At 41.7% G+C, this 26,378-nt stretch overlaps 1 protein-coding gene across 4 annotated transcripts in view; it reads left to right on the top strand.

The window, feature by feature from the left end:
• sec16a (SEC16 homolog A, endoplasmic reticulum export factor) overlaps positions 1-26,378 on the top strand; it is a 54,100-nt gene that overhangs the window by 9,634 nt on the left and 18,088 nt on the right. For 3 of the 4 annotated variants that reach the window (XM_063012229.1, XM_063012230.1, XM_063012228.1), the window contains exons 3-23: positions 163-296; positions 1,341-1,406; positions 1,519-1,601; positions 4,501-4,642; positions 6,668-6,836; positions 7,156-7,321; positions 9,362-9,504; positions 11,883-11,944; positions 13,498-13,636; positions 14,850-15,089; positions 15,202-15,299; positions 15,857-15,938; positions 16,537-16,654; positions 16,768-16,879; positions 18,852-18,957; positions 19,203-19,343; positions 20,004-20,117; positions 21,742-21,910; positions 23,349-23,776; positions 25,969-26,016; positions 26,143-26,307. In XM_063012229.1, the coding sequence (XP_062868299.1) occupies positions 163-296; positions 1,341-1,406; positions 1,519-1,601; positions 4,501-4,642; positions 6,668-6,836; positions 7,156-7,321; positions 9,362-9,504; positions 11,883-11,944; positions 13,498-13,636; positions 14,850-15,089; positions 15,202-15,299; positions 15,857-15,938; positions 16,537-16,654; positions 16,768-16,879; positions 18,852-18,957; positions 19,203-19,343; positions 20,004-20,117; positions 21,742-21,910; positions 23,349-23,776; positions 25,969-26,016; positions 26,143-26,307 (2,925 nt within the window). The remainder of the gene's footprint in view (positions 1-162; positions 297-1,340; positions 1,407-1,518; positions 1,602-4,500; positions 4,643-6,667; positions 6,837-7,155; positions 7,322-9,361; positions 9,505-11,882; positions 11,945-13,497; positions 13,637-14,849; positions 15,090-15,201; positions 15,300-15,856; positions 15,939-16,536; positions 16,655-16,767; positions 16,880-18,851; positions 18,958-19,202; positions 19,344-20,003; positions 20,118-21,741; positions 21,911-23,348; positions 23,777-25,968; positions 26,017-26,142; positions 26,308-26,378) is intronic. The other variant, XM_063012231.1, reaches the window with a different exon arrangement.

Genomic DNA, 26,378 nt, shown 5'->3' with positions numbered 1-26,378 from the left:
TGCTGATTGTCTCTGTTCTTCAGGCTAAATAGTGGCAAGTGGAAATTGAACAGTGCATTGCTCCTAACTAGACCTATTTTAAATATTAAAAGAGCCTATTGTCCTACCTATTGTCAGAAATAATGAAAACAGTTTTTAAAATGAAATGTATTTTGCTTGCAGGAGGATCCGTATCGAAGAGCTGATCCCCGTTATGGTCGTTACAATGGACCAAACCCTGGTTATCGGGAGCCAGAGCGACAACCAGAGAGGCCAAGTTCTAGGACTAGTCAGTACTCTGACCGACCCAACTCCAGGTAAATAAAGGGTCAATGTCCAGATACTAACTGCTTATCCAATTAGGGTCGTGGGGGGGGGGGGGGGGGGGGTGCTGGAGCGTATCCCAGCTTTTCAATGGGAGTCCATTGCAGGGCAGACACACATACACACACACACACACCCATTCACCTATGAGGCAATTTACACCGATTAGGCATAATATTATTACCACCTTCTTTTTTTCTACACTCACTGTCCATTTTATCAGCTCCACTTACCATATAGAAGCACTTTGTAGTTTTACAATTACTGACTGTACTCCATCTGTTTCTCTACATAATTTTTTTGCCTGCTTTCACCCTGTTCTTTAATGGTCAGGACCACCACAGGATCACCACAGAGCGGGTATTATTTAGGTGGTGTATCATTCTCAGCACTGCAGTGACACTGACATGGTGGTGGTGTGTTAGTGTGTGTTGTGCTGGTATGAGTGGATCAGACACAGCAGCGCTGCTGGAGTTTTTAAATACCGTGTCCACTCACTGTCTACTCTAGTAGACACTCCTACCTAGTTGGTCCACCTTGTGGATGTAAAGTCAGAGACGATCGCTCATCTATTGCTGCTGTTTGAGTTGGTCATCTTCTAGACCTTCATCAGTGGTCACAGGGCGCTGTTGGCTGGATATTTTTTGGTTGGTGGACTATTCTCAGTCCAGCAGGGACAGTGAGGTGTTTAAAAACTCCATCAGCATTGCTGTGTCTTATCCACTCATACCAGCACAACACACACTAACACACCACCACCATGCCAGTGTCACTGCAGTGCTGAGAATGATCCACCACCCAAATTATACCTACTCTGTGGGGGTCCTGACCATTGAAGAACAGGGTGAAAGCAGGCAAAAAAAGTATGTAGAGAAACAGATGGACTACAGCCAGTAATTGTAGAACTACAAAGTGCTTCTATATGGTAAGTGGAGCTGATAAAATGGACAGTGAGTGTAAAAACAAGGAGGTGGTCATAATGTTACGCCTGATTGGTCTAGTGTCATCAATTAACCTGACTGCATGTTTTTCGACAGTGGGAGGGAGGAAACCGGAGCTCCCGGAGGAAACCCACACAGACACGGGGAGAACATGCAAACTCCGTATGTCCAGATACAAACCACTTAATTAAATATTGTCCCCATAATAGTCACAAAAAATCTGGCTATGCATAAAACATGACGGACTGTGTTGTTCTTTGTTTTTGTTTTCCAGGCAGGGGTATCCTGAGGATTTCTCGAGGTCTAACCGCAGTGCCTATGAAGACTACTATGCAAGCTATTACAAGCAGTACATGGGTAAACAGTATTAATTGTATTAATTGTATTAATTCATATTTCCTATGTTTATTAAATCTATATTCTAAATACCCACTTGAGTTTAAGTACCTGAAGTGGTTGAAAATGGTGCCGTGTTCATGAGTGGGTTTGGTGCTGATTTAGATGCAGAATAATGGTACGTCTGTAAATATTCACTTCTTGAAGTCTGAAGAAGTGTGGGAGGGGACAAACTCGGCCTTTAAAAGGCATAGATTGGCTTATACAATTCAAACTAAGCACAGTCATGACTGCATTTGAAGTGGCTTTGTCTTAATTTGTACAATACTGCACTAAACAATATGCCTAATACATAATATTAGGCATATTATGTTGCACACCAGAAGATATTGGGTCTGTCTGAAAGCCTAGTGAGCTGCCTTGCTGCCTACTGCCTACCTAGGCAGCCTTCATAAGTAGAGAGGATTCTAATAAGACATCAGACTTACACTGTGCGCACAATTATTAGGCAAGTGAGTATTTTGACCATATCATAATTTTTATGCATCTTTTCCAACTCCAAGCTGTATAAACTTGAATGCTTATTGTATTTAAGCATATCAGGTATTGTGTATTTGTGTAATGTGGGAGGGTGTAGCCTAAGGAGATCAACACCCTATATTAAGGTGTGCATCATTATTAGGCAGCTTCTTTTTCTCAGGCAAAATGGGCCAAAAAAGAGATTTAAGTGACTGAAAAGTTAAAAAATGTCTTTCAGCGGGATGCAGCACTATTGAAATTGCTAAGATATTGGGCCGTGATCACAGAACCATCAAACGTTTTGTTGCAAATAGTCAACAGGGTCAAAAGAAACGTGTTAAAAAAAAAAGATGCAAATTAACTGCCAAAGATTTGAGAAGAATCAAACGTAAAGCAACCAGGAACCATTATCCTCCAGTGCTGTCATATTCCAGAACTGAAACCTACCTAGAGTGCCCAGAAGTACAAGGTGTTCAGTGCTCAGAGACATGGCCAAGGTAAGGAAGGCTGAAACCAGACCACCACTGAACAAGACACATAAGTTGAAATGTCAAGACTGGGCCAAGAAATATCTGAAGACAGATTTTTCAAAGGTTTTATGGCCTGATGAGATGAGAGTGACTCTTGACGGACCAGATGGACGGGCCCGTGGCTGGATCAGTAACAGGCTCCTCTTCTACTCAGATGCTAGCAAGGTGGAGGTGGGGTACTCCTATGGGCTGGTATTATTAAAAATGAGCTAGTTGAACCTTTCTGGGTTGAAGATGGACTCAAAATCCACTCCCAAACCTACTGCCAGTTTTTAGAAGACACTTTCTTCAAGCAGTGGTACAGGAAAATGTTTGCATCTTTCAAGAAGACCATGATTTTTATGCAGGATAATGCTCAATTGCATGCATCAAAGTACTCCACTGCATGACTAGCCAGTAAAGGCCTAAAAGATAAAAGAATAATGACATGGCCCCCTTCCTCACCTGACCTAAACCCTATTGAGAACTTGTGGGCCCTTCTTAAATGGGAGATTTACGGTGAAGGAAAACAATACACCTCTCCGAACAGTGTCTGGGAGGCTGTGGTTGCTGCTGCACAAAAAGTTGATCATCAACAGATCAAGGAACTGACAGACTCCATGAATGGAAGGCTTTTGGCTGTTATTGAAAAGAAGGGCTATATTGGTCACTGATTTTTTTAAATGTCAGAAATATTTATTTGTTAATTTTGAGTTGTTTGTTTATTATTCTCACTTTAACAGATAAAAATAAACAAGTGAGATGGAAAAATTTTAGTTTTTTATTTAGTTGCATAATAATTCTGCACACTAATAGTTGCCCAATAATTATGCACACGTAGCTATTTTCCTAAGAAAGCCAAAACCTCACTTTCTTAAATATTCAGGTTTAAAGTTTATTAACATTTTTGAATTGACTGAAAGCACACTAGTTGTTCAATAATAAAATTAATCCTCAAAAATACAACTTGCCTAATAATTGTGCACACAGTGTATAAGGCAGGTTATTCAGACACACTATTTAGACGGCAATTATGTCACTGCAGTTTTTGCTTACTTAGTTAACACAGTTAGCCTAAGGCAATTCAAACCAATGGTCTGAGGCAGCACATTCAGCTAGCATGCCAGCCAGCATCTCCCTCCTCGTACCATTTACATTTTCGGCATTTAGCAGACACTTGTTTTCAAAGCGACTTACATTATACAGTGTAAGCAAATCAGTTCTAAGAGCCTTTCTCAAGGGCCCAACAGTGGCAACCGACAGTGGTGGGGTTTGAACCAGCAACCCTGTGTTTACTAGTTCAGTACCTTAACTGCTAGGCTACAACTGTTGGGTTAAAACGGAACCAAAAACGGTTGAATTATTGCTGACAAGCCAATAAATGCAAATAATTTACACTTGTTCACCTTTATACGAATTAAAAATCAATGATAATTTATTTACATTTGATAAGAACTCATTGTTCCGCATTCGTCTGCCATATTTGTCATTTTTTGTGCAGCACTGAATGCTGGGATTGCCTTCACTGCTTCATTGGATGCTCCCTCATTATTCAGTCAGATTACCGCTTCAAAATAAGGCACCTTAGTAGGCAGCATTTTAAGGTATCCAAAAATTAATACAGACTTCTTCTTGTGAGCGTGTAGGATGACGTGAAGTGCTGCCCATGTAGAGAGCTCACTAGGTTTTAGGACAGACCCCAATCTTCAGACTGCTCTGTAATATTAGGACAAATCTTTGTGTGATCAAGTTCAGGATTGGCCAATAGAACCAAGACACATTTTAATGTGAGTGTGTTTGTGATGGGGTACCTGACAGTTTTGGCTTGATCAGGGTGGTACTTTTTTAGTTTACTTTTTGAGTTTAATTAAATGTTGATTCTGTGTTTGTAGATCAAACCAGATGGTATGACCCCAATGCTGTTTACGATCCCCGGTATCGTAGTTACTATGACCAGGTCTACAACTGGTATAACTATGATCCTGAGGCCTACAGGAGAGCTGATCCTTACTACAGTCAGCAGTATTCCAGCAGGTACACACACACACACACACACACACTCACTCACTCACACATCTCCACTAAAGATCAGGTGCAATTTTGAATCCTAGTCCTAGTGCCAGCTGTATTCTTTAGGCTTAAGCATAATGTTCCATTTTAATGAACTAAACCCATTTTGTAATGCACCTGTTAGTTCTACTTTAACCAAATGGTGGGCACTTCTGTGTTAACATGGCAGGCAGAAGCTTAAGTTAAATTTGATCAGCCGGTGGCAGATTTGCATAAGACATCACTGCCAGCTTTACTTCTTAAAGGGGAACGTTCACATTTGGAAGTCAATGCTATTTGGTTCATTTGTATTTTACAGTATCATACTTTCGCAACATTACCTCGGCTAGTGTTAGTCTCTTTAGCTCAGCTAACGTGGGTCTCTATCCAGCTGAAGCTGTATGGCATTTGAGTAGCCAGCCAAGCGTACTAGCAAGCTAGCTAACATAAAGTAAACTTTACTAACAGCTATTTGAATTCAGTTAATGCTTACCAGCAAACAGTTAGCACTTTGTTAGTATTTATAACAAGCCCATCAACTGACCGCTGTTAGGCGCCATCAATCAGCCAGCAGAGATCGTAATTGCACCAGTTATGAGGAACCCTGGTCCGGCTCGTCCCCTCCCTGAACAACAGCCAATCGTTGTTCATGAAGCCGCCCAGCCCAGCCAGATGGGTCAGGTGGCAGAGCTGAGGTTCAATACAATGTATCCGAAATCCCTGCTCTGGTGTGCTAGCGTATTTTACCACTGCGCCACCTGAGCGGCCAGCTGTATGGGATCTAAGTAGCCAGCCAAGCTTACTAGAAAGCTAGCTAACATTAAGTAAGCTTTACTAACTGCATTTGAATGCAGTTAAGGCTTACTAGCAACAAGCTAATTCATCACATGACACTGGTCTGGAAGGGTGGGGCTACTACATGCACTTAAAACACCTAAAATTCAATTTATTGAGGAGATTAATGCCTCTGGGTGCTACCTTACCTTGTCTGTACACCTGAGCTTACCGATGTTAAAGATTGCTAGCGTGTCACCCCGTTCACCCAAACAGCAGGTCCAGTCAGCTTCTGGTGACTGTGGCCTTGCCAGGGCTCAAACTAGCATTTTTTTTTGCAATTTTTCCCCCAATTTTCTCCCTAATCTAGTCATATCCAATTACCCTGATTGCGTTACACTTCACCTCTACCGATACAACCCTCCACTGCTGACTGAGGAGCTTTGCAATTGACACACGCCCCCTCCGACACGTGTGTTACCGACTGCCTCTTTTTACCTGCACGAGGCGAGTTCATATGCAGATCAGCCTTGTACATGGAGAGCCACACCCTGATCAACGCATTATTCCTTGACTCTATGCAGGCGCCATCAATCAGCCAGCAGAGGTCGTAATTGCACTAGTTATTAGGAACCCTAGTTCAGCTTCCCACCCTGTGTGAACAACAGCCAATCGTTGTTCATGTAGACACCAAGCCTGCTGGATGGCAGAGCTGAGGTTCGATACAATGTATCCGAAATCCCAGCTCTGGTGTGCTAGCGTATTTTACCGCTGCGCCACACCAGCCAAGCTTACTAGCAAGCTAGCTAACATTAAGTAAACTTTACTAACTGCATTTTATTGCGGTTAAGGCTTACTACCAAACAGTTAGCACTTTGTTAGTATTGATAACAAGTCTATCAAATGACTGCTGTTAGTCTGAAAGGGTGGGGCTACTACATGCACCTAAAACACCTAAAATTCAATTTATTGAGCTGATTAATAATCTTTCCTTGTCTGTACATCTGAGCTTACTGATGTCGAAGATTGTTAGCGTGTCACCCCTTCCACACAAACAGCAATGGCAGTCAGCTGCTGCAGAGTGATCATGGCCTTGTCAGGGCATAAACTAGCAATCTCTGGATGACTCTAAAGGCCCACTGGCGAAATGAATCCAAGGATGCCGGTCATTTAGTAAAAAAAAAAATACACACAGACTTAAACCAACAACAATTGTTTTTCATGTATCATCTCCAGACGTGAAGGATATGATGACCCTTGGCGTTACTACCCCGGCTATGATTCCAGCTTCGACGACGAATACCGGCGAAGAGACGCCTACGGAGACGAGCTAGATCGGCGGTCCGTGCACAGTGAGAGATCGACACACAGCCGCCGCAGCAGCTTCAGCTCACGCTCCCAGCAGGTCTGTCTCTAATATTTGGAGCTATTCACTAAAAACGAGCACCTTTTGTATAGAAATAGGCATTCAAAACATTAGACCAAAGCCAAGGAGCCACCATAGCCAGCTGCTTACAAAATATTCACTTACTGGAGTAAGTAGTTATCACTCATATGAAAACCAAAAGCAGAAGACCAGCATCTCTGTTAACTGTTGCAGTGTTGCTATGCTGTTAGTTAAGTTATGATTATGAAAACAGCTGTGAGTGTTATACCTGTAGTTGCACATGTGTATAGATCCGTTTACTGTTTACTGTAATTGTAATCTCTTTTTTGTTTTGTAGAGTCAGGTATACAGAAGTCAGCCGGATCTAGTTGCTGCGAGTTATGATGCCACAGCAGGCACAATGCCAGTAGATTATTCCTACAGTCAGTTTCCTAACCAATCAGAAGCTCCGAGCTACAGTCAGTATGATGCCACCGACAACACCTGGACTGCCCCTGAAGAAGGTACACACACACGCAATGTCTGTCTGAAAACTAGTGAGCTCTCTACATAGACAGTATATTAAGTCATCTTATGTGTGCTTCTTAGAAGAAGACTATCATTTTCAGATGCTTTAAAATGCTGCCTTATTTTGAGGTACCTTATTCTCTCAAAGTTCTAATTGATCTTTGACCCCTTTTGCTGCTGACCTTAAATAATTGAGTTGTAGGTGTACAGTTTTTGTTGCAATTGCTCTCTTTAAGTGAAACTCTCTTTAAGTGATGTTACGGGTGCTGCCCTGCTACATGGGACAGTGCTGCCCTGCTACATGCCCTGCTTTGGGACAGTGGTAGCCTAGTGGGTAGAGCTTTGGGCTATCAACCGGAAGATTGGCGGTTCAAATCCAGGCTCTGCTATGCAGCCACTGTTGGGTCCTTGAGCAAGGCCCTTAACCCTGTCTGCTCCAGGGGTGCCGAACGATGGCTGACCCTGCACTTTGACCCCAACTTCCAAACAAGCTGAGATATGCGAAGAAAGAATTTCATTGTACTTTACCTGTATATGTATATATGACAATTAAAGTATATCTTTCTTTTCTTTCTTTTTAAAGCACCAGACTTCTAAAGAATTTTAGAAGCTTCTTTTAAAAGTAAATACAAGTAGCAAAAGGATTGATTAGTTTAAATAAGGGCTGTCGTTTAACACGTTAATTAACTCGATTAACGTGTTAAAATTTTAATCGCGATTAAAAAAAATTAATCAAGATTAAAAATTTTAATCTAACTATTTTTATTTGGCTGTTTGTGCCACTTAAATATGTGTCTCTGTGGTAATGAACTGTATTTCAGATGAATTTGGATGTAAAGCGCATGAACTGTACACAGAACTTTACAAACACTGCTGTTAGGTGGATCACACTAGACTGTATAAAGCAGGCAGGTCCAAAGTCCGGGGTGTTCTGTCGACACCGGATCTGGTTTTATACGGCCCGCATTTTCTGTTTTAAACTGCATTACTTGTGACCCGCCAGCGCAGTCAAACTGTGTCCGATGAAAAACTACTTTTAGCGGTTTTCACTATTTTTACGTGTTGATGAAAAGATGAATGAAATCACGCAATCTCTGTAACGAGTATTTCCATTGGCTGCTAGACCTGTCCATCAAAACCGCGTAGCTCCGCCTCATTCCCTCAGGTACTGTTTGAGACAGAAGTGAAACTGCGTAATGTTTCATCTCTACAGTTTATTCAGGTTATTCTATCACATGGTTATAAACATGATTTATATTTGAGATGTTTGTAGTTTGTTAAAAACACATTTGTATCTGCTATTTATATGGACTAAGCGTTTACATGGACTGTATTAATTAACACTTTTTATAGCTACAGTCAATAACTTATAGATAATGTCTGGTAACTTGATTGTTTTAGGTATTTATAGGTGTTTAAATGGTAATTGAGAACAATATTTCCCAGTCATGTTTCTGCACAACATAGTATTAAAAGCTTTTTTTAATAGATCTATGAAATAATCATATCTGTGTTTTGTTATTGATGCATAATATTAGATTAAAATATTTTGAAAGCATGATTTCTGGGTTAGCCAGAAAGCTTTTGCACCAGGTCCCAGGGAAGGGGTCCTCCACGACATGAACTCAACCACTCACCTATCAGCCATCAGCATATGCAATTTGTTGAGGGGGCTCAACTTTTTTTTTTTTAACTGGGGCCCATGAGCTCCTAGTTACACCACTGGTGTTGCATCTAGGAATGGTTCTTGCAATAAAAATGTGCATAACTGTTCAAATTTTGCTTAATTATTAGTTTGCGATTAATCTCGATTACAATTTTTAACCGCATGACAGCCCTAGTTTAAATAATACAATAATTTATTGGATATTTAAAATAGTTATTGCAACACTAAGACACCCACAAAAGCCAGTGATGTTGGTAGCATTACATTCAGGGTGTCTACCTAAAATAATTTACTTTTTGCATTTTTGGAGCATTATGCATTCCTAATAATGTGCTTTCTTTTTCTCTCTGTCGCCCGCTCTTTCTCTTAGCCCCTCCGAGGCCTCTGACTCCAGAGAAGTTTTCAGTTCCTCATTGCTGTGCTAGATTCGGTCCATCAGGCCAACTGATCTTTGTTCAGCCCAACTTGCCCTCAGCCGGACAGCCTGCTCTTGTCGAGCTCCATAGCATGGAGGTGATGATAAAACATTATTTTATAAAAGTTGATTTAATGTTTAAACGTGAAAGGCATATGTTTTTTGTTTGATCTTCCTTTAGGGAGTTGTAGAGGATGATCAGTAGCCATGGTTGCCTGTGTCAAACAAAACTCTTAACTCATTTCTAATGGAAGTCTAAGGTCTTGAAAGGCAGTTGTTTTTGTCAGCAAAACATTTTGATTGTTTTTAATGGAATTTGCCTTTTAAATCAGAGGTTTCCAGTTCAAAGTTTCCTCCCCAACCTGTGAAATCTTCCAAACACCTATTATAATAAAGCACATCCTAATAGGAATACTCCGCTAGCACACCAGCGCCAACATTCTGAACTCCTCGGTTCTGGCGGGCATAATTGGCAGTGCCTACAGCAGATACCAATTGGCCACCGTATCTGCGGGCGGGACCGGACTATGTGTGGGTGGGTGGGTCTTCATACGCTGTGACGACCTTGATTGGCGGAAGAGATGTCTGTGAAGGCTGTGCACGTGTCGGAAGAGACGTGAGCAGCGACGTGCTCTCCTTGGATGCAATCGGTATCTCTCAGCAGCGGAGGACAAAATTGAGTACGCTAAATCAGGAGGAAAATGGGTAGAAAATGCCACAAAAAAATTAAATAAGGGAAGGCAAGTTTATGGGTGTGTTCGAAAACCTAGGGAGCTGTCTTACTGTCTACATAGGCAGCTGCCTCAGTAGAGAGGATTCTAATAAGTCAGTGACTTATAAGGCAGGTTATTCGAACGCACTACTTAGACAGCGATTCCATCGGGTTTCGCATTTCGTGTTTAGCATTTAGCATCTTGCCATTAAAACCAATAAACTGAGGTAGCACAGCACGCTAACGTCAATATAACATCTTCCTTCATGTACCGATAACGGTTAAATTTCCTGACAAGCCCGAACTTGCAAATAAAAACACTCGGTACAAGTTTATACAAGTTAAAAATCTGTAATATTTTATTTACGTTTCAAAATAACTCCATTTGTTTCTCCGCCCCGTCAGCCATGTTTATTTTTCTGTAAGAGAAGAGCACCCGACCCGCAATGAATGCTGGGATTGCCTTGATCACTAAGGCAGCGTCGGATGCTCACTCGTTCTTGAGCCAAAATAACATTGAAATATTAAGATGCCTCAGTAGTGAGGATTTTAAGGCATCTAGGATTTCGAACAGCCTCATTCTCAAGAGCGCACACAGGATGACGTAAAATGCTGTCTATGTAGAGAGCTCCCTAGCTTTTCGAACACACCCTATTTGTATAGCACCTTTCATACACAGTGGCAATTCAAAGTGCTTTACATAATGAAAAAAAATTAATTAAAAGCATTAAAACATTTCTGAGATCTAGAACCTCAGAAAGACTTCTTGCAAACGTTTAGTTACAATTAAGAGAACATGAAATTCAAACAAGAGAGATAAAAAATTAAGAACATGAAAAACTAAAAGAAAATATAGTAAAATATACCCTACAATTTAGGGAATATGAAATTAAAACAAGAGAGATAAGCAATTAAGAACATGAAAACTAAAAGAAAATATAGTAAAATATATTCTACAGTTTAGAGAATATGAAATTAAAACAAGAGAGATACACGTTATTATAAGGGATTAATTATACATATTAACGGGGAAATTACAGTACTAAATACTAAGACTATCCCACAGACTGACAGCAGACAAAGTAACTTATACTGCCGGTCGTCACCAATAGTACAGTGTTCCAGTTCTACTGCCACACAATGACGCTCATATAGCGAATTCGTCCATGGTGATATCTCTGTCTTACATAGACAGGCGTCCCAGACGTCTTTACTGTTAATCCTTAAACTACGGGTCAGGTGGAACACACAGCGTCACCTTTTCTAGTACTATGAGCCAGACGGTATCACACAGCCTCGTCTGATTCCCACCGGGGTGGAACACACAGCATCACCTAGTACTGATACAACACAGGTACTATGGGGCAGACGGTATCACACAGCCTCTTCTGATTCCCACCAGGGTGGAACACACAGCATCACCTAGTACTGATACATTAAACTACACAACTTACCGCGGTAAAGTCAGTAATGAAAATATGAAAATGAAAATAAAGAGCATAAAACTAAAAGAAATATAGTAAAAAGAAAAAATATAGTAAAAAATAAACCCACCTCGTAGTCATGACAATGGAAATGTATGAATAAATGCCCCCAAAATATAAAGACAAGATCAAATAAGCAGAAACATAATACCTATCTTGCCATAAAATGACACGTGTTAAACATGGCTTTAAAATCTGAATAAATGTAATAAATCTCTGATTTATCATTTAAATTCTCCAGCAAATGCACGTGTTCTTATCTTTGATTCTAACTTTCCAGACAATAATGCAGGATTCTCCTGAGCAGACTGAGTTACGAGCCTTCCCAGGACCGCTCTTTAAGTAAGTCTGAAATATAACCTTTTACACACTATAAAATTCTCAGACATGTTGGGATTGCTGTGATTACACTCGAAGTTGGGACGGGCAAAATAACAATAAAAAGTTTTCATTCATGTCACACAGATTTAACACTTTGCAGAATAATTATGTGAATTGGTAACAGGTGAGGGAATCATGATTGGGTATAAAAGGAGGATCAGAACTTTGTGCTAATCAAAGTGGTAATCAAATTGTTTGTCAGTTCAAAAAGAACATTGTTAGTGGCAAGATAGACCACTTAAGTCGTGTCGTCATTTTGTAGTCCACGCCATGTTGTTATGCCCATATTTGGTAACCCGGGTCTAACAGAAATTTTGAATAGGAAATATGAATGGAGATTTCGCAAATTGCCTCTCTCGCATCCTGTAGTCATAAAAAATTTTCCAGAGCTGTTACGTTTTGTTTTATGGAGATTCTTCTGTCTATTATCACTGGATCCTCTGAATTACGAAGTCGTTAAAGAGTCAAAATATGAATATTGCTAAATGTAAGCTAATGCTACTGCGCACTGAATTGACGTCACTAGACTGGAAGCCTCTTACATTTTTCTTTTGTTTTCTTTTATAAGCCTCTTAAATAACCGCACGAAGCAGCGCGATTCACCAGTGTAACAGTGGAGTGATATTCACAAGTTTTACTTTAGATTTTTAGTAGCTAGTAGCTCTACATTAAAGTAGAAAGCAAGGATGGTTGGGTGTTACACCTTTGGTTGTACTCAACAAAAGCGGGCTGCTCTTTCCGGCAATTCGATTGGTGTAGTTCAGTGACGTCTAATTAATGCGCAGTAGCATTAGCTTTCGTGTAGCATTATTAGTATTACGAGCCTTTAAAAACCTCGTAATTCAGAGGATCCAGTGATGTACAAGAGAAAAATGTAGAATGTAGGACAAAACGTAGAGCGTTCTGAACATGTTTATTTAGCACAGGATGCGTTAGAGTCGATTTTTGAAAACCCCGTTCATTTTTCCTATAGGAAATCTGACTTAGACCCGGGTCTCCAAATATGGGCATAACGAGGACTACAGAATGACGCACCACTTCAGTGGTCTATTGCAAATGATTGCGGTCTTTTACCAGCTACTGTACATAATGTGGTGAAAAGATTCAGAAAATTTCAGAGATCTCAGTTGGTGTAGGGCAAGGCTGGATACAACTGTTGAATATAATTGGTTTTCAAGCTTTCAGACAACATTGTATGAGAAACCATGATGCTTCTGTAATAAATTTAGCCATTTGGAAATACTTTTGAAACCCGTTGTCACTTAACACAGTCCGCCGCTGCAGTCTGAAACTACTTGAGGACAAAGCAACAGTGGTGAACGTCTCTGTCCCTACTTTTTAAGTGTAATGCAGACATTAAATCCCAAAAATACAACTAAGTTGGTTTTTTATTGCATTTTACAAAATGTCCCAACTTTTCTAGAGATAAGACACTAACACAGTATAGAACTAGGTAGGCACTTTCTTATCCTTACCTCTATGTCTTTGTTTGTGCATGTGTATCTGTGTCACAGGGACGAGACACACAAGGTGGACGTCATAAAGTTTGCCCAGAACAAAGCTCAGGAGTGCATGCGCAGTGATGACCTCATCGACAAGGACTCTGCCTTCCTCATCTGGGAGTTCATCGTACTGCTTTGTCGACAGAATGGGGTGTGTTTAAGTGTACACTGCATCTCCATGCATCATCTCAATGCCACAACACAGACAAATATGCACCCATGAATAAAGCAAAAATACTATGTACTACGTTCCAAATTACCTAGTATTAACTAAATAGGTTCTCTCCAAGTGGAAATATAATGAATGCATATCTGCGCTAACTATTTATAGTCTGTTTATTATAGTATTATGCTAAAACACTGGGTGCACAATAGGGACACCTTCAGTTGCTGCTCCCATAAAGGCTGCAAGCCAATTATTTCATTACAATAGTAATGAAATAAACAAATTTTTGTTTATATGTTTATTTTGTTTATGCATTTTCCCCCCTTTTTCTCCCTTTTAGCGCGTCGAATTGCCCGATTGCTTCATGCTTCCTCTCCACCAATACCGATCCCCACTCTGATTGAGGAGAACGAAGCTAACCCACGCCCCCTCCGACACGTGGGCAGCAGCCGTATGCATCTTGTCACCTACATTTTGACGAGTGCAATGCGGTTCAGCACTGTGTACGGAGAGACACACCCCTGACAGCACTCTTTTCCCATCTCTGTGCAGGCGCCATCAATCAGCCAGCAGAGGTCGTAATTGCATTAGTTAGAGATTAGGAGAGATTCCTATCCGGCTTTTAATATCCCAGTCCTATCTGAACAACGGGCCAATCGTTGTTCATGTGGCTGCTCAGCCCAGCCGGCAGGCAGAGCTGAGATTGGATACGATGTATTCGAGATCTCAGCTCTGGTGTTCAGCGTGTGTTTTTCCGCTGCTCCACCTGAGCAGCAAATAAACGAATTTTAACAGGCACATAAACACGACCTGAACTTGTACATGAGCGCCCCCTTGTGGAGGCTTTATGTTACATTTTGTAAACCACAGTGGGACCAGATTGTACAGAGCAGAGAGAGTAAGATGCACTGTGTGTGTTGCCTGGGTTGCATAAAAGAAATCATGGACAAAATGTGGATTGCTTGGAAATATCCCTGCACTAGACTGATGTGCCACCCAAGAGCATATACGAATTGCTTTTTCTTCTTAGATTGCTTATTCATAGTTGAAGTATCTAATTACATCTGTTTATCTAAGCTCTACATATTTTCAGCCCTAGCCATAGGATGAATAAATAAATATTGGTGTAAAAGTTGGTGAATTTATATAGGCAGCAAAATCATGTCACCCTAAAATAAATTTCTCTTTCATTCCTCAGACTGTAGTAGGCACAGACATCGCTGATCTGCTGCTTAAGGAGCATCGCTCTGTGTGGTTGCCGGGGAAATCGCCCAACGAGGCGAACCTCATCGACTTCAACAACGAGGCGCTAGACCAGCCGGAGGAGGAGCAATCAGGGCCGCTGTCTCTCCTATCGGACACCTTCATGGGCGTGGCCGAAAACGTTGGCAAAGAGACCGAACGCTTCCGAGAGCTCCTGCTGTTCGGCAGGAAAAAGGCAGGTCAACACTCACACACACATCATGGGGATTTTCATTCTGGAATAAACACTAATTTAGTGAAACACTGATACATGAAATGTGAACGTGTCTTGTGTGTGTTGGTTTTAGGATGCTCTCGAAGCTGCTATGAAGAACGGGCTTTGGGGTCATGCTCTGCTCCTGGCCAGTAAAATGGACAACAGAACACATGCAAAAGTCATGACAAGGTATCACATGCATACAATCAATCCCTTTTGCTTTATATGGCCAAAAGTATGGACGTCTGTCCATGATCATTTTAAAACCATAAGGCAGATTATTTGGACACACCACTTAGATGGTGAATACATCACCACAGTTTCGCTTACTAAGCTAACACAGTTAGCCTCAGGCCATTTAAATCAATGGGCAGCGCAACCAGCTGGCATGCCAGCTAACATCTTCTTCTGTGCACCGTTAATGGTTAAATTGTCACTGCAGAGACTGAACTTGCTGATGAATGACACTTTTGCACCTTTGTACAAATAAGTTGTGCTGGATTGAATGCTGGGATTGCCTTTACCGCTAAGGAAGCATCGGATTCTCCCTCATTATTCAATCAGTTTATAGCTTTGAAATAAGGCACCCTAGTAGGCAGCATTTTAAGGTATCTTAGAATTCGTAGAATGTAGAAAGCCCACTAGGCTTTCAGACAGAGCCTTACTGTCTAAGTTTAAGGACAAATGCAGACACTGTTGCTGGAAATTATGCATTACTAAAACAAACGTATGTTTGTGTGCATCAGGTTTGCCAACAGTCTTCCCATTAACGATCCACTGCAGACGGTCTACCAGCTCATGTCAGGCAGAATGCCTGCTGCTGCCACGGTAGGTTTGCCACATGTACAAATTGCAAGAGAGAGCTGTGATTTGTAGGTTAGAACTACTACACAAAGTGGAACTCGAGCACTGTCTGCTGACAGTGGTTCTTAACTCGTGGAACTGTCTGCTGATAGTGTTAAACAAGCACTAAGTTTTTAAATGAATAAATTTAGTTGGTTGTTTAGAGCAGTTCGGCGCAGTGGTTTCAACATGCAGTGCAACATTAGGCATATAAAAAAAGAAAGGCTATAACACAATATGCTGTCATGCACTATTACATTCTGGAGTGTGTACATTTGTAACACCTGTACTTAAAAAATGAACTTAAAACAGCTGTTGTGAGAAAAGGTGTAAAATGAGTATATATTAGTAAATAATTGATTTTATTGAGGTTTATCTGCCTATTTTACTGTGTAAATTAGCATTATATTTACCTATGCACAAAACAGTACCCTATTTTTAAATCTAAATTTAGGTTAAAGAATTAAATGTTAATTGTGCATCATGAAGGTTTCACAGAATTCGGGTTCTGCTGTTACTAGTAGCTCAGTGTAGCTCTTAACATTACGCATTATCCTCAAAGTCAGTGGTCTTTTTTTTGCAGTGTTGTGGGGATGAGAAATGGGGGGACTGGCGCCCCCATCTGGCTATGGTGCTCTCCAACCTCACTCACACCCTGGAACTGGATACACGCACCATAACAACAATGGGAGACACACTAGGTAAAATTACACAGACACTTTATGTTGTTCAGTTATCTTTCTGAATAAACATTGAGATATAAGTATATATGATTACCTGAGAGAAAATGTGTGTGTGTTTGTGTGTGTTGCAGCTTCCAAAGGTCTGGTCGATGCTTCTCATTTCTGTTACTTGATGGCTCAAGTGGGTTTTGGTGTCTACACCAAGAAGAGCACCAAGATGGTTCTTATTGGCTCCAACCACAGGTACACACGGCCTCTACGTCCTTATTTCATGCCAATTGGTCATTACAGACATCTTTACTATTATTAACATATATAAAACACAAATACTTTAATGGCCAAAAGTATGTAGACGCCTATAATTGGTTGATATTACAAAGCCATTCTAAAATCAAAGGCATTAAAACAGAGCTGATGTAACAGCCTCCACTCGTCTCTGAAATGTGTTTATGTAATTTTGTGCCCACTCAGTTAAAGGTTGCATTTCTGAGGTCAGGCACTAATGTTGAACCAAAAGGCCTGGCTCGCTGTCAGTTCTGTTCATTCCAAATGTGTTCAGTGTGGTTATGAAAAGTGCTGTGTGCAAGTAATTAGAGTTCCTACACACCAAACTTGTCAAGCTTAATGGACCTCAAAGGGACACAGCTTTGCTAAAACAGAAAAGGGTGGCGCAGCGAGATACTCGCTAACACACCAAAGTTGGTATTCTGAACTAGGGTATCGGTTTGGGTTTGGGATCGGTATCGGGAGCCAAAAAACTTGATCGGGACGATCACGTTTTTTTGCTCCCGATACCGATCCCGATTATTAATTTTGATCCCGATCTGATACCGAGTCTCAAACCGATACTTGTATTTTCTAGATATTGTCTAGATAAGAACTAGATAATACTGTTCACACAGTGCACACTTCAAGTACATAACAGTTATTCAAATTAATCCAATGTATATGTTTAACAACTGAATAGCTCTGCAGTGCTGTAGGGAAAAATGCTGCATCCAAGCTATTGGCTTAATGTTTTGTATTTTTACAAAATCAATCAAAATGAGTGAGATAATTACAGTTTTACTTTAAACTTTACATTCGAAGAAAAAAAATGTGATGCACTAAAAATGAACAGAAATCTGTGTAGCAGCTTAACTTGAATATAAGAAAAAAAGTTACTTAAAAGCATTACAGTAAAACCTGAATACCAAAATAAAATGGAAAGGCTCTTTTGTTATGAAGGAAGTTTGATGGACGTTTCTATGGGAAGTGAGTGTGTTTTGACCCTTTGGGGCTTCCATAGTGCATGGAACAGCGTGCTTGACTCTAGCTGTCCGCTATTCGGTACGTAACAGAAGAAGTTAATAAAGTGTTAAACGCTCCGGACAATATGTGAATATACCGTGTATTTATTTCTTTATTAAACGAGTGCATCACTACGTTGTTTTTTAAACCGGAGTGATCCTTGACTCACACACCATATAAATAGTAAAATTCTACAGTAATGAACGCAGCTCTGCTACTACCGCCTCGTGAAAAGCTCACAGTGCAGACATTACACCGCTGTTGGACTTGTTTCATTTTCCAATTTAAACTATTTCCACACAGCGTACATGCTGATGTAAAACAAAAGATCGGGATTAGGATCGGGTTTAGTGAAGCCGATTCCAATCAGTTAAAAAATGCCTTGATCGGCCCCGATCCCGATCTTTGAGATCGGATCGGGACATCCCTATTCTGAACTCCTTGGGTATGAATCTCAGCTCTGCTACCGGTCGTCTGGGCACATCCTAGACGGCAAAATTGGCAGTGCCTGTAGCAGATAAAATTGACCGCTAGTCTGGTGGGTGGGAAAAGACCGGACTAAAAAGGGTGGGTAAGGACGCTGGTTGCCCAAGGCGCCTGTACAAAAGTGAAGGTCAGGGCATGGCTCTCCATGCACGAAACCAATCTTAGCTGCAAATCCATAGAAGTATGGGTGAATCAGATGGGGTTAGGGAACTGCACACAAATCAGAGGGAGGCAAACATACACCCTCCTTGATTGGCTACGCTAAAATAAGGAGAAAAAGTGGCAAAAATGCAACAAAAAAACCCCCAGCTTTTCTTAAACCTGTTAGCAATTGGCGTTGCTGAAACATATATAAATTCAGTAATTAGGAGAGGTGTCTACATACCTTTTGGCCATGTAGAGTTCATTCTACTGTAATAACTCTCACTCTATCTTGCAGTTTTCCATTTGTGAGGTTCTGTACTACAGAAGCTATCCAGAGAACAGAAGCATATGAGTACGCCCAGTCTCTGGGTTCTCATTCTTTGTCAATGCCCAACTTTCAGGTTAGTATTACTCGTACCCACACCTGCACCAAGATACACTTTGCTGTCTCTTGGTTTACACTTTTACATGTGAACCCTGTAGTTTTCTTCTGAGAGTCCATTGTCCATACACTGGCTGTACCATCGTTTTCTATGGAGTGAAGCAGTGTCACCAGGAAACACTTGGCACAAGGCAGGAAGTCCCTAGACTGTGTGCCAAACCATCGCAGGGCTTTAAAGAATTTTCATATCTTTTGTTTTTACAGGTGTTTAAGTTCATCTACGCTTGCCGTCTGGCAGAAGCTGGACTTTGTGCTCAGGCCTTCCATTACTGTGAGATCATTTCACGCGCAGTGCTGATTTTACCTGACTGCTATTCGTTCCTGTTCATGAGTCAACTTATACAGGTATACACACACACACACACACACACACACACACTGTCTGTACAGCCACTATGTGTCCGTACAATGTTATTGATTTGGTTTAGCCTGCTGCACTTTAATACCAATGAACTCCCCCCTACTTTGTATGAACTTTGAGTTTAAATAAAATTTTACCTGGTTATGAGCCAAAGCATTGAGGCCACCATTTAAAATGTGTGCATGACTGCATATTTTGTAACTATTTTGTTACTCGTAGCGCATGTGGTAATTGCAGCAAATATGACCTGAGTGATGTTGATAGGGGTCAAATTGTTATGGCCTGACAAACAGGTTGTAGTATGCCTGAAACCACAGAGGGTGCTTGGTAGCCGTGTTGAGTACTCGCTGAAAGTGGTCTGTGAAGTGACGAGCCACAAACTACCAACAGGTTTCTGGGCAGTTTAATACTGGTAAAGGAGGGGATGTGTCACCACCTCCTACATAATTGTTATGGACTTACTGCAAAGCCCAACTCAACTCTTAATGCAGTTCTAAGCTATCGGTCCAATCACTGAACATTTGATTGCAATCATGCTTGCAATTTCTTTGTGTTTAACACTGGAAGATGGTAGAATTCTCTATTATTGCTTGCAGGTGTCTGATATTTCTCTTTCTTTTTGTTCTCTCTCTCTTTGATTACAGCTTTCTGAGCGACTGAGGTTTTTTGACCCCCAGCTTAAGGAGAAGCCAGAGCAAGAGCTCTTCCAGGAGCCGGACTGGTTACTACATCTTAAAGGTCTCAGCAATCAGGTTAAGGTGTGTACATGCTGCGATTAAGTACTGTATAGCCAACCGTTTGTGGAGAACCTGACCATGAGCTTGTTGGGCATCCCACACCAAAACCCTAGCCATTAATATGCTACTATAACAGCCTTAAATTCTAAGATCTTTCCACAAGATTTGGCATTGTCATAGCGAGATATTCTGCTAGCACACCAGCACCGAGATTCTGAACTCCTTGGCTCGAAACTCTGCGTTGCCGGCGGTCGGTTGGGCGCCATGTAGCGGGCATAATTGGCAATGCCTGCAGCTGACACATCTCTGCTAATGCCTAGTTTACACTACACGATTTTTGCCCTGATTTTGAAACTCTGCTCTCAATTGCTATGTGTGAACTACTCAACAACTCGATCCGAGCAGCTCGCTGAGCACTCGCCGAACACTCTGCGACTGAGGAGAGATATCTAGCATGTTGAATATCTGGATCAGTTGGTTGCGACTGGCAATGAGTGTGGTGAGGGGGATAATATAGTTTCTATCAGAATACATCGGCGCACACACAAGCTTTACAATATTTGTGAACTTATCGTCCATGCCAAACCATAATACCAACACTGCATTACAAAAAAATTATTTATTAACCTCCAACAAAACAAAACAATCCCTGCTGGTCACGTTGCCTATTCCACTCGGATTCATTTATTTTTCTCTTTGATTTTACGCTGCACATCAGCGCACAAACAACTTTGATCGCTCGCTACTTGTTGACGTGCATTTTTGGACGTGGTATCATTAAACTCCTCGTCACTTCTCACGTTTGTTTTCGTGACAGAACGTAGTTTGGGAGACCAGAGAAGCTCGCCTGCGATTCCAGTTGGTGAAAGATCGTGTAGTGTGAAACCCCCTATCGCCGATCAGTCGTGTAGTGTGAAAGCCACACCGACTTGAAAGACTCCCGATTACAAGAGATCCAGTCGTGTAGTGTGAACCGTACAGCGACCTGACGACTTGGAAAGTCGTGTAGTGTGAACTTGGCATAAGGGTGGGATGGCCGGACTATGTGGGTGGGGTCTTCAAAACGCTGTGTAAGGACCCTGATTAGCAGATAGAGAGGCGCCTGTGCAGAATGCATGGGTGGAAAAGGGTTCCGCTAAGGGCTGCGTGTGGGTCGGAGGAGGCGTGAGCAGCAATATACCCACCTCGACTGCAATCAGGGATCCCCCAGCAGCGGAATACAAATTGACTACGCTAAATAGGGAGAAAATGCAGAAATAAAATAGGAAAAAAAAGATTTGGCATTGTCACTGTGAGAATTTGTGCCTGTTCAATCAAAATTGTGTTTTTGAGGCCAGTCACTGACAACAAAACCTGGCTTGCAGTTATTGTTTGAATTAATCCCAAAGCTATTCAGTGGGATTGAGATTAAGGCTCTGTACAGGTCACTGGAGTTCCCCTACATGAAAGCAATTGTTTATAGACAGAAACCCTCCAGGAACACCTAGAGCAATAAAGGGCCTTCCCCAAATGTTTGCCACAAAGAAGCATATTCTTTTTTTATCATTGTGAGCAATAGGTTTGGCTGGTGACCACATACTTACTTAGTCATAGTGGCTAAGTATTAATACGTTGTGTGTGCACATTTCTCTCTTATCTTTTACAGGATGGTGTGGCAACGACGCACAGAGGACGCAGCACTTCTCAGCATTCTGTTTGTACTACATCGAGCATTGAGGAACAGTCCAGCCCAGCTGACCCTCACAACCCTCTAATGACCTCCCTTATGCCACCGACAGGCCAGCCCTCACAGGGGGTGCAGCTCATGCCACCAGGTGTGTGCTCTCCTTTAGCGCTTAAGGAGAATGTTTAACATGTTTTAATTGAATTGCCTAGATAAAATGCTCGTCATCTATCGAGCTGACATAAGCCTGCCAGGAAGTCATCAGACTGTGTCAATATAACGATATACACTAATCAGCTCCACTTACCATATAAAAGCACTTTGTAGTTCTACAATTACTGACTGTAGTCCATCTCTTTCTCTACATACCTTTTTAGCCTGCTTTCACCCTGTTCTTCAGTGGTCAGGACCACCACAGAGCAGGTATTATTTAGGTGGTGGGACATTCTCAGCACTGCAGTGACACTGACATGGTGGTGGTATGTTAGTGTGTGTTGTGCTGGTATGAGTGGATCAGATACAGCAGCGCTGCTGGAGTTTTTAAATATCGTGTCCGCTCACTGTCCACTCTATTAGACACTCCTACCTAGTTTGGTCCACCTTGTAGAAGTAAAGTCAGAGACGATCGCAGGGCGCTGTTGGCTGGATAATTTTGGTTGGTGGACTATTCTCAGTCCAGCGGTGACAGTGAGGTGTTTAAAAACTCCATCAGCGCTACTGTGTCTTATCCACTCATACCAGCACAACACACACGAACACACCACCACCATGTCAGTGTCACTGCTGTGCTGAGAATGATCCACCACCTAAATAATACCTGCTCTGTGGTGGTCCTGGGAGAGTCCTGACCATTGAAGAACAGCATGAAAGGGGGCTAACAAAGCATGCAGAGAAACAGATGGACTACAGTCAGTAATTGTAGATCTATAAAGTGCTCCTATATGGTAAGTGGAGCTGATAAAATGGACAGTGAGTGTAGAAACAAGGAGGTGGTTGTAAGACACTAGCTTACCACTACTAAAACCTGGGTTTAAGTCTGTATTGTGCCATTGGCCCTCTTATGGGTTCTAATTACACAATTGCTGGTGTCTGAGGGAGGAAAGGTCATATAGGGTATCCCTGTATTCTGCAACAATAGTGACTACTACTGTCTGGTTGAGGCGCTCACATGAGTAGTGTAGAACACAGTTGGAATTTCATTGTGCAGTTAATGGCTGTATGTATGGGTACAGCCCTGACTGGTGAAAAGAAGAGCCTGACAGCTTGACAGCAGTCTGTGGTCCTCCTCATAGAATATAAATGAGGTGCGTAAAGTAAAGGTTCAGAATGCTGGTTGAGCAGCATGGACCCCTCCAAACACGTCATTTCACCTGCCAGGGGTTTACACAGAGAGCAGAATCACATACGGAGAGTCATGCACTACTCTCCATTATTCACCATCTCTGTGCAGGTGCCTTCAACCAGCCAGCAGAGGCCTCTGTCGCAGCAGTAAAAAGAAATTCCTTTCGACCATTATTAAATGGAGTAAAATGAATTGATGCATTGCTAATAATCCTTATATTAACACTCTTATGATTTTTTTTTTTCAGCCCCAACCACTGTTTTGCCAGAAGGTGCAGTCCCTTTCCACCATGGCCCTCCTCCCAGTGAGGGTATCCCGTTTTACCCACCAGCCTCTGTTCCACCCCAGCCTGGTTTTATCCTTGAGAACCAGGAGTCGTACCAGCCCATGCAAACCCAAAGTACCACTCTTCCACCTTCCAGCATGCCTCCGCAAATACCCCTTTACCAGCCTATGGAAATGCCCCCTCAGATGAATCCTCAGATGAATCTTCAGATGAATCCTCAGATGAATCCTCAAATGAATCCTCAGATGAACCTTCAAATGAATCCTCAAATGCCTGGAGTGGAATCTACACCTACTCCACCCTCTCCACAGCAGTTTCCTCAGTCGTCACCCACTTCCTACGGTCCTGCTACTTCCCAAATGGACTTCTATGACAATATGGTAAAGATGGTGAGTTTGTGATGATAAAACATATCATTAAATACAGTTTCTGTTGCATGTTTATTCACTAAATGAGCTTTTCTTAACTGGGGAGCCACCTGGAAAAAATATTGTCGACATGTCATGTTGTGTCACTAAGCTGATGGGTATTATGACTCAATGTCAACATAATAAAATGAATTAAAATTCCGTCATGGAAATAGCTGCCTCATACGTTTTACTCTGTCGAAATTACACGCTTACATGCCCCTTTCTCAGTGTGTTTTTCCCTCCATGTTGCAACATCAGTGCTGGGGTCAGTGAATGACTGTGTAAAGGCTGATGTAAATAGCTGAACATGTTTTCTTTCCTTTGTTCCCTGTCCAAAACCATGGCATGCATTACAAGAGTGTTATGTAAAGCACACAAACTGGCATTAAGCGTTTGTGTGCATCGTCTCAGGCACAGGTTTCCGATAAGAGTCCGATTTACCCCACCAACCTTTTTTAATGACCACTTGTGTGTGTGTGCTGGCTGTCAGTAATGCAGTGTATGTTTTTTAAATACATTCTAACTACAGAGCTTATAATGGCGATAAAACTCAACCAACCAACCAACAATTTTTATTTATTTTTGCATTTTAGCCCTTTTTGTCAATCGTCTTTTTATGCATACTTATTACATTAGTTTACACAGATTAGGCATAATATTATGACCACCTCCTTGTTTCTACACTCACTGTCCATTTTATCAGCTCCACTTACCATATAGAAGCACTTTGTAGTTCTACAATTACTGACTAGTCCATCAGTTTCTCTACATACTTTTTTAGGCTGCTTTTACCCTGTTTTTCAATGGTCAGGACCATCACAGAGCAGGTATTATTTAGGTGGTGGATCATTCTCAGCACTGCAGTGACACTGACATGGTGGTGGTGTGTTAGTGTGTGTTGTGCTGGTATGAGTGGATCAGACACATCAGCGCTGCTGGAGTTTTTAAACACCTCACTGTCACTGCTGGACTGCGAATAGTCCACCAACCAAAAATATCCAGCCAACAGCGCTTTGTGGGCAGCGTCCTGTGACCACTGATGAAGGTCTAGAAGATGACCAACTCAAACAGCAGCAATAGATTAGCGATCGTCTCTGACTTTACATCTACAAGGTGGACCAACTAGGTAGGAGTGTCTAATAGAGTGGACAGTGAGTGGACACGGTATTTAAAAACTTCAGCAGCGCTGCTGTGTCTGATACACTCATACCAGCACAACACACACTAACACACCACCACCATGTCAGTGTCACTGCAGTGCTGAGAATGACCCACCACCTAAATAATACCTGCTCTGTGGGGGTCCTGACCATTGAAGAACAGGGTAAAAGCAGGCTAAAAAAGTATATAGAGAAACAGTGCTTCTACATGGTAAGTGGAGCTGATAAAATGGACAGTGAGTGTAGAAACCAGGAGGTGGTTTTATTGTTATGGCTGATTGGTGTATATTACATCATACAGATGAACCTCGGTTTAACGAACCTCCATTTAACGGATTTCAGACTTAACGGACACGATCTGGAAAATCGAATGCCTGGTCAGATTGTTTAAAATTTCCGTGAGAAGCGTACCAAGACCAGTAGTTCAGTAATTGTCTGCTATCCTGTGCACGTCTGTTTGTTTACATGAGTTATAGGCTTTGTTTTGCCAGGAGTCTCCCTTTGTTCTCGCCTTTTTTCTGTGTTTTATGCTTAATTTTGTACAAGTTCTAGTGCTTAGTTATGGCTTTGAAAGACAAGGGAAGTGGTAAGCAAAAGAGGGTGCATCTGGGTATTGCTGAAAAGTTAGAACTTATTAAGAAAGTTAAAAGCAGTGTTTCTGTGGGACACATACGTGAGGAATATGGTGTGAAGAAACAGACAGCGAGTGGAAAAAACCTTGCTGTTTCGGACAATTGCATTTTACAGACCAGTGCTCCCCCCTTTTAGTCTGTTAAATCGAGGTTCCTCTGTATATGCGTATGGAATAAGTTACATTACCTTTATCATGTATTTCGACAACCACATGAAGGTCTAGTAGACAAACACATTGGGAGATTTACTTGCTTGGTGGTCTAATTGTTTAAATTATGATTCGTCCACACTCAACAGCAAAACCAATGTGATAAATATTATATTTTAGAAGTACCTTATTTCAGTTTAAATTACCTATTTTTGTTTTGTTTTGTTTAGAGTACAGGAAGAAGATCCAGAACCACATCACAGTCATCAGCACACATGGTACAAAACCTTTGTCTATCTGATCTGCTGGAGATCTCACATCCATTCAATTCAGAGCTCTGCTCTTTTTTGGACGTGACTGGCTGTTTGTGTCTGTCTGCTCTAAATGGCTCTTGTGTCTCTCAGGCTCCTGGGCGTCGCTCTCGCGCTACATCAGAGTCATCCACTCATTCAGGGGGACGAGACCGCAGCAACTCCATAGCCAGTCTGGCTTCACCTCCTCCACCTCCAATTCCAGAAGCTCCACCCCAGGAGGAGCCCAAGAAAACCAAAAGAGAGTCACCTAAAAAGGTACGCATATGACATATGACTCATCCTGTTCAGCAGGACTTCAACAGGTGTTGTTTTAATATGTAAGCACG

This window comes from Trichomycterus rosablanca, chromosome 16 (assembly GCF_030014385.1).
Source record: "Trichomycterus rosablanca isolate fTriRos1 chromosome 16, fTriRos1.hap1, whole genome shotgun sequence".
Taxonomy (NCBI): Eukaryota; Metazoa; Chordata; class Actinopteri; order Siluriformes; family Trichomycteridae; genus Trichomycterus; species Trichomycterus rosablanca.
Note: the sequence above shows the minus strand (reverse complement) of the source record. Positions and strands in the feature narration are given on the sequence as shown.